This window comes from Lepisosteus oculatus, chromosome 7, assembly GCF_040954835.1.
Source record: "Lepisosteus oculatus isolate fLepOcu1 chromosome 7, fLepOcu1.hap2, whole genome shotgun sequence".
In the NCBI taxonomy this organism is placed as follows: Eukaryota; Metazoa; Chordata; class Actinopteri; order Semionotiformes; family Lepisosteidae; genus Lepisosteus; species Lepisosteus oculatus.
The window spans coordinates 8,938,119-8,952,605 of NC_090702.1; the positions used below are offsets into that span (position 1 = coordinate 8,938,119).

At 41.6% G+C, this 14,487-nt stretch overlaps 1 protein-coding gene across 4 annotated transcripts in view; it reads left to right on the forward strand.

Annotated features, from left to right (window-relative positions):
- Positions 1–14,487, forward strand: part of cecr2 (CECR2 histone acetyl-lysine reader) — an 82,401-nt gene that overhangs the window by 38,761 nt on the left and 29,153 nt on the right. For all 4 annotated transcript variants that reach the window (XM_015353102.2, XM_015353104.2, XM_015353105.2 and 1 more), the window contains exons 3-6: positions 3,564–3,747; positions 11,224–11,351; positions 12,425–12,514; positions 14,155–14,207. In XM_015353102.2, the coding sequence (XP_015208588.2) occupies positions 3,564–3,747; positions 11,224–11,351; positions 12,425–12,514; positions 14,155–14,207 (455 nt within the window). The remainder of the gene's footprint in view (positions 1–3,563; positions 3,748–11,223; positions 11,352–12,424; positions 12,515–14,154; positions 14,208–14,487) is intronic.

Sequence of the window (14,487 nt, forward strand, 5' to 3'; positions counted from 1 at the left end):
ACTGAAGTAAAAGAACCTAAAAATAAGATGTTCGGGTTAAGATAAAATGTAATTGTATGTGATTTCCTTGTGTCAGAAGAAGTAAAGCTATATTATGACCAGTGTTTATTGTTGAAGTTGCCATGTTTGAACACATTGATTTTCCTGTTTGTTAGATGTGAGGACCTTCCATCTAGGCACTCAACTGAAAATGTATATTTTAGTGAGGAGACATATTTCAGTTTGATTAGGGTCTACAAAACAACATCTGAAAATAAGGTGTGGGACAAATCTTCCCTCCTCGTGAGAATTAGTCTCTTTCATTTTATTTATTCAGTGTTGATGAGTAGGCCTAATCAATATGTGGTCCCTCAGCTGTTTTCAGCCATTTAAAGGTTTAATCACCTTGGTTAGAGTCATTCTAACCCCCCCCCCCCTCAGAAAATATTCCAAATACATGAGCAGTCATTTTATGCATCTCTTTGTATGGGTTCAAAGTCTGTGTATTGATTTATAAAGTATAGTTTCTTTAAGATCCAGAAATGTGTTTAGTCTGTTGACAAGCTATATGTAGTGTTCAGCTGAAAAAATCACCTAATCAATAGCATTTTTGTACCATTGCTTAAAATGGGAGTGGCTCCAAGGTCATGCAGCTGATAGCTCTGGATGTTAAAGGAGATTTTCGTTGACTTCAGATCTCATGGTGTGTCCGGGCGTGGTGCCACCAAAAACTCCATCATTGAGCACCGAAGAAGGAGCAGCATTCAAAGAACTCCATGTCTACTGGCTTGGATTGCCAGCATAGGTGGAATGGGGTGTGGCATGCAGTGGAGAAGGGCAGAATTAAATGGCAGAATTCTCAAAGAACCAGCTAGTACCATGCAAATATGTCAGACCCCTCCCTCCTCTTACACCCACCCACCCCGGCAGTGACTCGGTAGAAATAAATGATCCACTTTCCACTCTTGGGCAGGCGGTAACAGGATGTAATCCTTTATTGGATTAGACAGCCCCTGGCATCCCAGGGGCTGCAGCACTCCTCTGCCATTTCAAAGAAGTTCTGCTTTCATCTTTATGCATTAAACACTCCCGCAACAGGGGAGAGGAGAGGCTGTGCTGCTGGGTTGCAGCTGTGTAAAAATGCCGGGTGTCCTTTCAAGATAATCCATTCTTTTTTTCCGTCTTTTTTTATTGTTGTTGTTGCACTTGTGCGAACCCCTGCCTGCAGCCAGCATATCCATTTATTGCAAGCAGAGTACCTCTGTTCCACTGTCTTCAGGGCCTTGGACCTCTGCTTATGGTCTTTCCTTCAGAAACAGAGTAGGTATGGGAATACTGTACAGCAAGTGTTGTTTTATTTAAAAGGTGGGGATGAGCTGTGCAGAATTTCTGTTACATGACTTGAGAGACACATTTCTGGAAACGTGAAGACAGAAGCATTTTTACATTGGAAAATTTTGTCAGTGTTTATTTCCTTCTTTTTTGGTGTAGGTGCACAAACAATTCATACCTTAAATGTTGGTAAGCCCATAAAACATGGGACCTTACGAGGTTTTAAGTGAACTATTATTTTTCTGTTAGTGCTGACAATGCCCAGACCCTGTGTCCACTAAACTCCAGCAGTCCACGGTCAGTCATGAGTTGTGAATCTTTATGGTACAACCTGCATGCTAGATTATAGGCCCTGACCGTTTTTTATACATTTCTTTTCAGTAGCCACCTAAACTAGGAGGAATTAGTTACTAAAAGATGCAATCTATTTTGTTACCATTTTATTCATTCATCCTCCTTTCTGGATATTCCAGCGTTTTGAGATTCAGGCCCACTTAAATATCACCAGCAACTCACCAGCAGCCATATCACCTTGCAACTCACAACTGGCAACCCACTGAACCTAAGCAGGTGTGAGCCTGGTCAGTACCTGGATAGGAGACCTCCTGGAGAAAACTAAGGTTGCTGCTGGAAGAGGTGTTAGTGGGGCCAGCAGGGGGTGCTCACCCTGAGGTCTATGTGGGTCCTAGTCCAGTATAGTGATGGGGACACTATATTGTAAAAAGGCACCGTCCTTCGGATGAGGTGTATAACTGAGGTCCTGACTCTGTGGTCATTAAAAATCCCAGGGCATTTCTCAAAAAGAGTAGAGGTGTAACCCTGGCATCCTGGCCAAGTTTCCCACTGGCCATCAATCATGGCCTCCTAATAATCCCCAACTATGAATTGGCTTCATTACTCTGTCCTCCTCCCCACTAATAGTTGATGTGTGGTGAGAGTACTGATGCAGTATGGCTGCCGTGGCTTCATGCAGGTGGAGGCTTCACATTGGTAGTGGTGGAGGGGAGTCCCCATTACCTGTAAAGCACCTTTGAGTGTAGTGTCCAGAAAGCAGCTATATTGGTGTAAGCAAATATTATTATTACATTGCTTCCCAGCGTGTTGTCTTTGTGACACTCATTTTTTTTTTAGTGAGTATATTTCTTTCTTTTATAATTATTTTGCTGGTATTAGACATTATGCAACTCACTAAATGAGTCAAAATCACTTCAGATTGGCTTAAATCAGTTTAAAACATTTTAATTCCTTTAAAAATACATTTTCCCCCTTTTCTGACACCTTATCTGTACTGCCTGTTTTTTTTATTACAGAGTGATGTGGCATCATTTGTGTGAAATTTGATATGGAATTTATTTTCAACTGTTTTATTAACTTCACATTCCATATTTTGCATGTGAAATCAGAGCACATATTGAAGGGTCACTTATACACAAGGTCAGCTGGGGTCAGAACTGTCACCCATTGTGCCATTAAGATGCAAAACCTGACATAAGTTCAAATTTAAATCTTCCCATTTTGAACATCCTTTTATATTACTAGTGGGAAGTTAGTAATTCTGTTCTTGATTTCAGTCATTATTAGTTCTACACAGTTGTTTGGGATACTGAGTGAGAAGGGTTGCTCTTGTCCAAAAGGAACTTAATGTAGTATTGACCTTCTGTAGTTGATTATTCCAAAACTGAATAACTAGTAATTAGTGATTTAGCAGTTGGTCCAAATCCAACATTGGTGGTGGTGGAGGGGAGTCCCCATTACCTGTAAAACGCTTTGAATGGAGTGTCCAGAAAGAGTAGAGAGTAGAGTAGGCTATTGCCTACAAGTACATTGGAAGTTTAATCGCGCTGATCTCTCGGGACATAAACAGTACAACAGCACACAATGTAGACAACAGAAACAATAAATATGTTGTGGAAAAATAAATATATATTAGTGAGACCCAAAACAAAGCGCTATATAAGTGTAAGCAAGTTATTATTATTATTATTATTATTATTATTATTATTATTATTAGTCATCAGCTGCTGGGAGTCACTCACAATAGGGTGTAAAAGAGTATAATGAAATGTGTGAGTGTACACTAAAATTAAGACCCACAGGGTTTAAGCGTGAAAACATTTTTTTCCATCAAGGGCTCTGCTGACTTCCATGGCAGTCAGAGACCCGTGTTGCTGAGAGCCGTAGGAGGGGACTGGGGCGAGCCGTGGGGGGTGAGGACCGCGGGCGTGGCGCTGACCTCTCCATTGCGCTGGCAGGCCCCAGGCGTTCCGGAGCTACCTGGAGGACATCATCAATTACCGCTGGGAGCTGGAGGAGGGCAAGCCCAACCCCCTGAAGGAGGGGCCCTTCGAGGAGCTGCCCACCCGCACGCAGGTGGAGCTGCTGCACCGGCTCTGCGACTACAGGCTGGACGCTGCCGACGTCTTCGACCTTCTCAAGGTAGGGCGGTCCTGCGGGTCTCCGGCCTGAAGCTGTGGGCGGTGTCCGGCATCACCTGTCGGTGCCCTCGGCAGTGTCGCTCCTGGGCTTTTCAGCAGTGAGCAGGGTCAAGACAAGCCTGCTTGCCTGACCTGTATGTTTATTTAGCTCCAAGGCCCCAAAGAGTTTAAAATGTCTTTAAAGAGAGACTTAGGGAGATGGAAGCATGATTCCATTTTAAGACAAAGTGTAGGCCAGGTTTTAAAGCCTGCTTTTCTATTTGGCAGAAATGGGATAATAGCACAGCTGTAGCAAAAATTTTCTCCATATAGACGTGTTAAACAACTTTTAATTTTCTCTCCGTTTCACTGTGGTTCTAGCAAGTTTCTCATTCTTCCGTTAAGGAGTGGCCATTACACAAAGATATGTTTTGGTCATAATGGCACTGGAATTTGCCAACTCTACTAAAAAAATCCACCAACTTTAATTTTTTTGTCTTCATTTTCCTAACCTTGGTTTGTGTATTTTGAATGTTGTGGTTGACGTGTCCTCTAGAAGAAACAGGTAAATGGACTTCCTTGAAATGTAGAAAAATATAGCAAAATATTTAAGAAAAGGCTATAATATGGCTCTAAAATAAAATCTCTCATTTACAAATCACTTTTAAATATAATGAAGCTACCAATTTTAAATCTCTGCAATAAAAATAGTCTCTAGGGGTGATTATTGAAGTAAGCCACAGTGGTGGCACAACTTGACCTCGGTTGGGCTACGCTCAGTCAGAACTCAAGGTTGATTGGTCGCGATTGTTCCCTCTCTCTCGCAAACTGCTGCCCCTCACTCAGAAACGACAACTTTGTGATGCGTAGATGAGGCGTCTCGGGTGCCTTGTGTGTTCAAGGCCTCAAGACCACTTGGAGGGGGGGTCGGGGTTGGGGGGGTGCCCTAGTAATTTTCCTTGTACTCGTTCTTGTCTGTCTCTGTTTTATTTCTTCCATAACCCATTGTGAATAGCCTCAGTGACATTTGTGGCTGTGTCTCTAGCTTGTCTGGCACATTCTGGGGCCCACTGGGAAAGTGCTGAGCTGTGTGCTGTGCTTTTCTTGTCAGGGGCAATTCTAGTTTGAATTAAAAGGTCTGAGTTTTGAGATAATGCCACAAAAATAAAACTCAAAATGGAGGTATATATGAAGATATTAAGTATGTATTTCTCCGTTACTTTTCAGATTTTGCTGCTTAATCTAACAGCAGTGCTTTATTAATGGTGGTGCTTATGGTGCTTGTGTTAACTATCTGGCATTATTGTGAGCTATTCATGTGACTTTACTGAAGAAGCCTCTTGAAGATTGTTACTCAGAGAAAAGTTATGAGTATTATAATTGATAAGTATGCTTTGTTAGTTGTAAATCCCTTTTCGATCACACCTGAACTTGTCTTTTAGTGTAAATTTTTTGCTCAGTAGACTACTCTGACTCGGCAGTGCTAAGTCTGCTTTGTCAGCGTGAGAAAGCTGATGCTTTCATGAATTCATTGCACCACACAATTTTGGTTTCTTTTACAATAAAGATGAGCATAAAGATTAATTTACACACCAATATGAATATTTTAGAAATCAGATTATATATGTTCAACTGATTGGGGTAGCATTAATGAAAACAAAAATTATCCATACTTTAACTTTCTGAAGTTGATAGTTTTTATGTAAACAACAAGGATGGGAACGACATGGTGTTTTAGTGGTTAGAATGTCTGCCTCTTAGTGCTGAGCGCCTGGGTTCAAGTCCAGATATTAGGCGCTATCAATGTGGAGTTTGTATTTTCTCCTCATGTGTTTGTGTGGGTTTCCAGTGGGTGCTCCGGTTTCCTCCCACAGTCTGCAAACATAGCGTTAGGTTGTTTGGCTTCTGTGTGAATCTGTGTGTGTTTGTGCTTGTGTCTGCCTGCCCTGAGAGAGACTGGCGATCCGTCCAGGGTGTTCCCTGCCTTGTGTCCTGTTGCTTGCTGCGATAGGCTCTGGCTCCCCTGCAGCTCTTAATTGGAAGAAGTGGGTAGAAAATGGAAGGATAGGTAATATGGATAAGTAAGGTTGAATCAAATTAAAATAAATTAATTAAAATTAGTAAAAATGTACTATTTAAGGTTGCTTTAAGTCAGTTCTTTGGCAGCTTTTGTTTTCTTCGAAAGTATCACAGATAGTTTATGGGTTTGTCTTTGCACAGTTTATTGTACAAGAGAATATTTAATACATATTTAGTACCCCATAAGTATATATGGACTACACAAGTACTTAAAGTGGTTGCTGTATAGGTTTGATAAAACATATGAAGTGATTACACAGTTTTCTGAGCTCCGTGGGTCATTTTGAGCCTGTTCAACCAGCTTCAGTCTTTTACCCTCTGAAATTGACTCAAAGTGAATGTTTTCCCATTACTGTTTGACTGAATTGTTTGTTGGCAATTCTTTGTTTTTTTGTTGTATTTGACTGAAGCAAATTTCTCCCAGGGGATAATAAAACTACACATTGCTTGATTATAAAGCAAAAATAAGTTTTGACTTTGCTGTCTCAATATCTTGTATAAAGCAATGCTGTACAGTACAGTATAAATTGACCGTTCCTTGACACTAATATTAAAATGGACATGCCAGGCAGTTAAAGCCTGATAATTGCATTATCGTTGTATCATTTTAGTTATCCCACAGAGGCATTTCTTGTAAAAAGTAGCTAAATTGAAGAGATTTACAAAGAAGAAGTCACTCAAGGAATCTAAAGTGACTATTCCTGCCTTCTGATTAGTATGTCTTTTAGCTATGAGAACAGGTGCAGACCAGAGGAAACCTCAGGACATTTCTCATCAAAGAGTGAGTCCACATTATTTAGCAAGTAGGATGTTTGAGTGAAGACAACAGGAACACAGGTCCTTCAGATTTCACTTTGGAGTGGCGTCACAGTGATTGTGTCCAGAGACGCAGTGAGAAACCTAGGTATGCAGGTCATGGTGCACAGTGCCATTTTCTGTTTTTCTTTCTACCTGAGCCTTTGATTGTCTAAATGTACTTATTATTTACTTCATTGCCAAAGTTGTAGCCTTTTGGTTGTAACCGTGGTGCGGTGACTCTTTGGCTAAGGATCTGCGCATGTGGCTGGAAGGTTGCCAGTTCCTATCCCGTGGCTGGCAGAGGAGTCCTACTCTGTTGGGCCCCTGAGCAAGGGCCTTAACCCCAACTGCTCCAGGGGAACCGTATAAATGGCTGACCCTGCGCTCTGACCCCAAGCTTCTCTCCCTGTCTGCATGTCTCATGGAGAGCAAGTTGGGGTGTGCGAAAATTGTATAATGCCAATAAAGTATTCTTATCTTATCTTTCCATGTCCTTAGGAAAATGTAGATTTGAAAGACCTATAAAACCTCTTGGACAGTGGACTGGAGGTGGGTACCTCTGGTCTAGACATTCTGAACACAGCACAGAGTGCAGTGGAAATGCCGAAAGACTCCAGCTTCATGCCCTGTTCTGGAAGAGACCAGTGCTGGTCCTGCAGTGTTTCCATTTTAACTCATCTGTTAATGAGCGAAACCATCTGGTTATTCACTTAACTGCACCAATTAACTACTTCTATTAGATCTTCAGGTGTTGTTGTTTTAAAGAGACCTTGAAAAAAACTGCTCCCCTCCAGGTCCAGGATAGGATATCCACCATCATAGAGTCTTTGTTGCATTATTTTGTCTGAAATTCAGCTTGTGCAAGCTCTTTAGTTTGAGCTACAGAGAACACAATGACTTATTTCTGTGGTTGTGTAGAGCCTATCACTTTCATACATTTAATTGCCAAACTCGATTTACAGGTGTGAAATATATGGCATAAGTGTGCATTTTATCACATGTGGGTGATTAAGTACGTCAGTGACTTTTCTGAAGCTGTTCAGGATACTGCTAACAGGCAGTTTTCAGCTGCAAGTCAAGTTGTTGTATTTTTAATAGGGATTATTAATAGTTTTCTGGCTGTGACGCTGGTGTGCTTCAGCTCCTGTTGCTCTTATTTGGTTACCCATTAATTATCGGCTAAATGGTATTTCCTCAAGGGATTGACTCAAATATCCTAGGGCAGGAAGAGCCTCCTGTATTTACGAGGTGTAATAAATATGTCACTTAACCTTTACCATTGGGCAACATGCTTGTCTGCCCGTATCCCATTCCTCCCAGGGCCAAGGAGTGGCCACCATCCTTCATGTGGTTGGACATCATAAAACACTGCCCTTTTACTCAGCCGAATAGTTTAAGAATGGTTACAAACAAGAGGAGGCCATTTAACCCATATAGCTCATTTGATGCTAGCTAATTAAACCAAGGATCTCATCCAACTGTTGCTGTAGTGTAATGACACTTGTGGATGAAAGTGTCCCAACAAACAATAAGAAAAGAAAGCTTCAGTCACAACTGAGGCATTCATTAAATAATGAAAAACAAAGGGAATGATGTGGATTTGATGCTGTTTACTAAAACAGAGTATCCAGCAAAAAAGGGCAAGTATAAGCAATCTACAGTTGCCGAATGTGAGGGCATAGCTGGGATCTAGCATTATCTGATTTGTTAGTATTGGTGAGATTTTTTTCTTCTGCTGAATTTGGCAATCATTTCTCTTTGTTTAGGAGGCCTAAACCTCCATTCTTAAATGAGTTGACATAGCCTGCAACAGTTGTGGTTGGGTGTGTTTGGTGCATTTTTTCTCTTGGACCAGATCGGGCCAGTCTTTGACCTGAAAGGGAGAGAGAGTTTTAGAGCATGCTTGTGTTCAGCCTTCTGGTCTGAATGCCTTTATCAGCATCCTGAGCACGAAGGGATGTTACCTTTTTGCCTCAAATCAATCCCATGAAGTTGCATTTTGGGTTTTTTGTAGATGAAGGAATGATGTTAGAAAAGTCTTCACAGGCTACAAAAGGCAGCTTCAGGTTTTGGTAACCCAGTACTAAGGCAGAGTGGGAACATCGGAAGTAAGATCAGGATTAAAATATGACTTCATTTCTGTTCCTGCTACATTGGAATCCCCAAAGCATTCAGTTTCCTGTACCTACCTGAACAACTGTTTTTACTTTTGAGATAGAATGCATACATCTGTTCTCCAAAATGTAAAGACTGTTCACTTTTAAGAATAAAGTATTTTTCCAGCACGCTGAATATATGCTAAAAAACATTTGTTTGCAACTGTCATATTCAGAAGGATTTTTATTAAATTTACCACCAGGTGTGTATTGTTGCCGAAACTCTACATTTTTGGTTGCTTAATTTCCCTCATTGCTCTAAAGCCTTAGTTTATTTTCGTTTTACACTGTACAATGGAGTGTGACAGTGTAAAACTGTGGAGTGTTCACCTCTAATCCCAGAGCCCCAGCACACCACTGCGTAGAAAATGGCACTCGCCACAACAGACTGATAGAACATATGTAGCATCTTACTACACACATTGAAGGACCTGAGCCTCATTGCTTAATTTCCCTCATTGCTCTAAAGCCTTAGTTTATTTTCGTTTTACACTGTACAATGGAGTGTGACAGAGACACAAGAGAAACAAGACGCGCAAAGTGTGCCAGCAATGAGCTCAAAAGCATTGTAGTCAAACTGTTTTGTCCACTTCACCTGCAGAGTTCCTCAGTCATTCTGTTGTTGGAATGTGAACCTTAAGCACAAATCACACGAAGTTCAACAGCGTCCATAAGATAGATAGATAGATACTTTATTGATCCCGTGAGGGAAATTGCAGTGCAACAGCAGCTTAACACAGACAACACAGCCACAGTGTAACAAATTATATAATAATAGTACAATACATACAATACAATACAAGAGTTACTCACAGTCCGGACACACAAAGAACAGACTAGAACAGAACAGTACACAGAAAAATTGTATCACATAAATGAATATAAATATAGATGTAAATATAGATATAGATATAAATATAGATGTAAATGTATTGCACAGGTCCCTGGCATATATTGCACAAAAAACTGTTGTAAACGGGAAAAGAAAAGAAAGAGAACAGATGCAGTAGTAGATGTGTAGATGCGTTCAGTCCAGAAACAGGTCACAGTCAATGTTGCCTCTGCCCAGACGCAAGGTGGATGCATTGTACAGTCTTATGGCAGAAGGCAAGAATGTAGCGCTCTCTGTCGCACCGTGGATGAATCAGTCTATTGCTGAACGTGCTCTTCATTTCTGCAAGCCTGTCATAGAGGGGATGGGAGATGTTGTCCATGATGGCCTCTAGTTTGGACACCATTCTCCTCTCAGCCACTACCTCCAAGGGGTCCAGGTCAGACCCAATGACAGAGCTTGCTCTCCTGATGAGCTTGTTCAGCCTTTTAGAATCCACTGCTCTAATCCCAGAGCCCCAGCACACCACTGCGTAGAAAATGGCACTCGCCACAACAGACTGATAGAACATATGTAGCATCTTACTAAACACATTGAAGGACCTGAGCCTCCTCAAGAAGTAAAGTCGGCTCTGTCCCTTCTTATAGATGGCCTCGATGTTCTTAGACCATTCCAGTCTATCGTCAATGTGCACTCCCAGGTACTTGTACGAGTCCACCATCTCCATGCCACTCCCATGGATGTTGACAGGAATAGGTTTGACCTTTTTCCTCCTGAAATCTACCACCAGTTCCTTTGTCTTTGTTACATTCAGTTCCAAGTGGTTCACCCCACACCACTCCACGAAGCTGCTGACCAGTCCTCTGTACTCCTCCTCCTGCTCACCCTTGATACATCCCACAATTGCAGAGTCATCTGAGAACTTCTGCAGGTGGCATGACTTTGAGTTGTACTTAAAGTCCGAAGTATAGAGGTTGAAGAGGAATGGAGAAAGAACTGTCCCTTGAGGTGCCTCTGTGTTACTCACTACCTGTTCAGACACACAGTTCTGAAGTCTCACAGACTGTGGTCTGCCTGTCAGGTAGTCAGTGATCCACGAGGTCATGGAGGAATCGACTTGCATCTCCTCCAGCTTATTCCTTAGAAGTAAGGGCTGGATGGTATTGAAGGCACTGGAGAAGTCGAAAAACATGATCCTTACAGTGTTGCCAGCCCTGTCCAGGTGTGAGTAGGCCCTTTGCAGCATGTAGATGATCGTATCCTCCACACCAACACTGGGCTGGTAGGCAAACTGTAGGGTGTCCAGTAATGAGCTGACCAGGGGTCTCAGGTGGGATAAGACCAGCCTCTCCAGTGTCTTCATGACATGAGAAGTCAGTGCAACTGGTCTGTAGTCGTTGAGGACAGAGGGGCGCCCTTTCTTTGGTCCTGGGACCAGGCATGATGTCTTCCAGAGCACCGGGACTCTCTCCAAGCGCAGGCTCAGGTTGAACAGTCGCTGGAGCACAACCTGGTGTTTGAGTGTGCCTGCCATGCTGCAGGCTGTACTGGTCACATCTTGGAATTCAATCTAGTCTGGTGCCAGGAAGAACACCACTCCCAATCCAGTCCAACACCTGTATTCTGCACACAGGGCCTGGATGCTGACAGCTTGCGGGTCGAGCCTTTGGGAGAGGACAGTGACGGCGCCCTCTACTGGTATTTCTATGGAACACGCATGTACAAGGAACAGCCTGTGAGAAGGACAACAGCAGCCCAGAGGTGAGAATTCAGTACTGGGAAGAACACTGGGTTTTGGGTTACTATCTTTGTGACAAAACTACTTTAATCTTTCACCGTGGTTATACTTGACACATGCTCAGGGCACAGGGCCTTGAGCTTCTAATTTTAATTGGCTGCATAAGATAGATGTTCGTTTTAATTCATTTGATTAGTAAAGGTTATGTTCACAATATGTCAGTTGCTAATAATTCTGTATTATAGCATTTGTAGTGGAGCTTGAGTGATGTAATTTTAACGATCGGGTTTGTCTTCAATGTGTGATGTCTGTGATTTATTGTATTTTATTGCTTTGTGTTTTGTTTTCTGGTTAGTACATTGATTGTATACAAGCGTAAATCACCCTGACTAAAGATGTTTAATTTTTCACCTTAACTAAGGCTCAGAGTTAAGTGGAGCATTCATTTTGCAGTTAACTGTAAAATGGGAAGATAAAATGCTCTGTAGTGAAGCAGTGGGTAATTATTTGGAAGGTGTTTGTGACAGGAGGTTGCAGTGATATAGAGGGATTTTTTCAAGTAAAACTGAACATCTGCTGCAAAACGTTATGTTCTTTTATTAAATCATCTGCTTTTATTGTAGGCGACAGGGTCGTTAGTGCTGCTGTTTCATAGCTCTTGGGTTCTGTGTTCTATTCTGGACTGGGGTATCTTTTATGTGGGATTTGCATGTTCTCTTTGGGCCTACATGGACATTCTGTGGGTGCTGTGTAGGTCAGCTGGTGTCTGTAAATTGTCCCTGTGAGTGTGTGTGTTCCCTATGATGGACTGGCATATTGCCCAGGGACATCCTGTTTTGAGTTGTTTTCTTATAGGATTGTCTCTTGTCTGCAATGCTGCAGTCCATAGTAGGAATAAGCGGCTTCCTAATGATGGATAGATGGCTGAATGGGTGATAATGCTAGTGATAAAGACGAGTCAAAAGTAGCATCACCAAATTAAATCATCCAGATGTCCTAAGGAAGAGAGGCAATTGGTCATGGTAAATTTGTTATAGCGGTTCATTGAACCTCACTAATTTTTTTTTATTTGCGCATGCTTCTCTTTCGTGAACAGTGAAAATGCTGAAGTCAAAGTTGAAGAGAAACCAGTGAGAAAACGGGGAAGACCACCGAAAAAGAAAAAATTTGAAGCAAAGAGACTGAGGTAAAAGTGAGGTCTTTTCACCATCACAGGGACACAAGATTATCTCCAGTTGGGTTGATATTTTCCAAATGAACTGGCAATGCAGGATTGGCAAATTAAATTATTCCTGAAGGTTATGCTGACCCTGAAAATCTTTACTGCTTCATAAATACAATTTCCCAAAGGGTGGCCAAAGCACAGATAATTGTCACAAAACAGATCTCACGCTTGTAAACTTCAGTGTCTTTAAAATTCCAACAGTATTGACATCAAACCTGATATGCCCTTTGGGTTAGTGCAGGTGTCCTTACTGCTGAGTCTGTTCTGGTCTGTCACTGATGCCTCTTTTCAGGGAATAGCTGAGCTGGCCAGTCTGGCTGGAGGGTGTTTACACTGTGACTTAGCTTTGCCTCAGCTGCACCTCAGGCACATTCGTAACATTTGCACCCCTGACAGCATAGTCTCTTGTCTCATTCTGCCCTGGACAAACAGGTGTGTGTGTGTGCTCACGTCTACACAGACAAGCCTTTCTTCTCCTGTTTAACAGCAGCTTGAGGCAGAGAACCTAATGACAGAGCCCATTAATTCTGATAGCTGGTGTTTTTTATTAATTTTACTGACGTAAATGAATGAAAACAAAAGTTGCAATACTGAGAATCCTTCATTGTTGGATGAACAGACATATTGTATGGTTTATAAGAAAGAAGAAATATTTAGCAACATTTATTTACTCATCATATTTAGCATTGTGAGAATTATACCCCATATTTCATAAGAATAGTAATCTACAGGTCATTATTTTGTATTGTGATAGATTATATGTAGCTTCAGCTGGGAGAAATTCATTGCTTGTTTGAGTAATACAAAAAACTTACACTGAATAACCAGAATCAGTTAACTCACCTACAGGCTCATTTGTCATTTGATGTATATAGCCAGCTCTGCAGCAGAATTAGTGCCAACCGGAGGTGTAGCACCTCTCTCACGTCTTCCACTGGGACACTGCAGGTGTCTGCAAGTCACAGGGGTTGCTGTGTGCTGTACAGCTGGTTGTATAGCCCTTCAAAAGCATCTAAAGACACAGCTAAGCTAAGAAAATATAAATTTCTTTACTCTATTAATTCAGATACTTAGAAATGCAACACAGTAGTTTTAAAGCATATTGTATACTTAATATATTATTTTTAAACATTCTAAATAATGATGTGGAACATAAGCTAATCATGAAGCCTTGTTTATTAATGCAAATATCCAGGAATATAAAAATTGTTTCTCACAAATATCAGTCAAGAGAGCCCTGGCGAACTAGTTCTGCCCTACCCTGTCAGTGCTCTGCCTGTGGTTTGCCACCACTTGAGGAAGCTAGTGATACAACCCAGACCCAAACCAAGAAATGCATGAACCCTGAGCGGTCTAGTCAGCCCGGCTCAGCTGCCCTGGAGCACAGGCAGAAGAAATGAGCCGAGTTAGACAGCTCTGAACTAGAAGTGTTCCATAGTCTGTACAGACGTGGAATTCCCTGCATACCTTTACTCAAGATTGCCCAAGTACCTCATAATGCTTTTTGGTCTTCTGTCTTAAAGCATTTTTGCATTTAATGTCAAAACTAAAATGTTTGAGTATTCCGGTCCTCCTAATTGTGTGTTGCCTGTTGTTTCCAGTGAGTTGGAAAGTGTGATAAAAGAAGAAGATGGAAAAGGGAATCTACTAACAGGTATGGGTGACCATTATGTCTGGGGCAAGATGCTTTAGAGTATTTTTGTTTGGGCTTTTTTTTCCACCATGCAGAAAAATGGCTTGTGACCATACAAGTGTGAATTAATCTTTGTGTAGTCAAATTACATTTAGAAACCTTAAAACAGACAACATAGAAGTGCACAAAAAAAAGCATTCAGCAGACAAATTACAAATGAGAATTTTGATTTGGTCCTGATGTTACTTAACATGGAGGCTGCTTTTTCTTCTGCTATGGTGTTCAGAATTGTGCTGGGTTA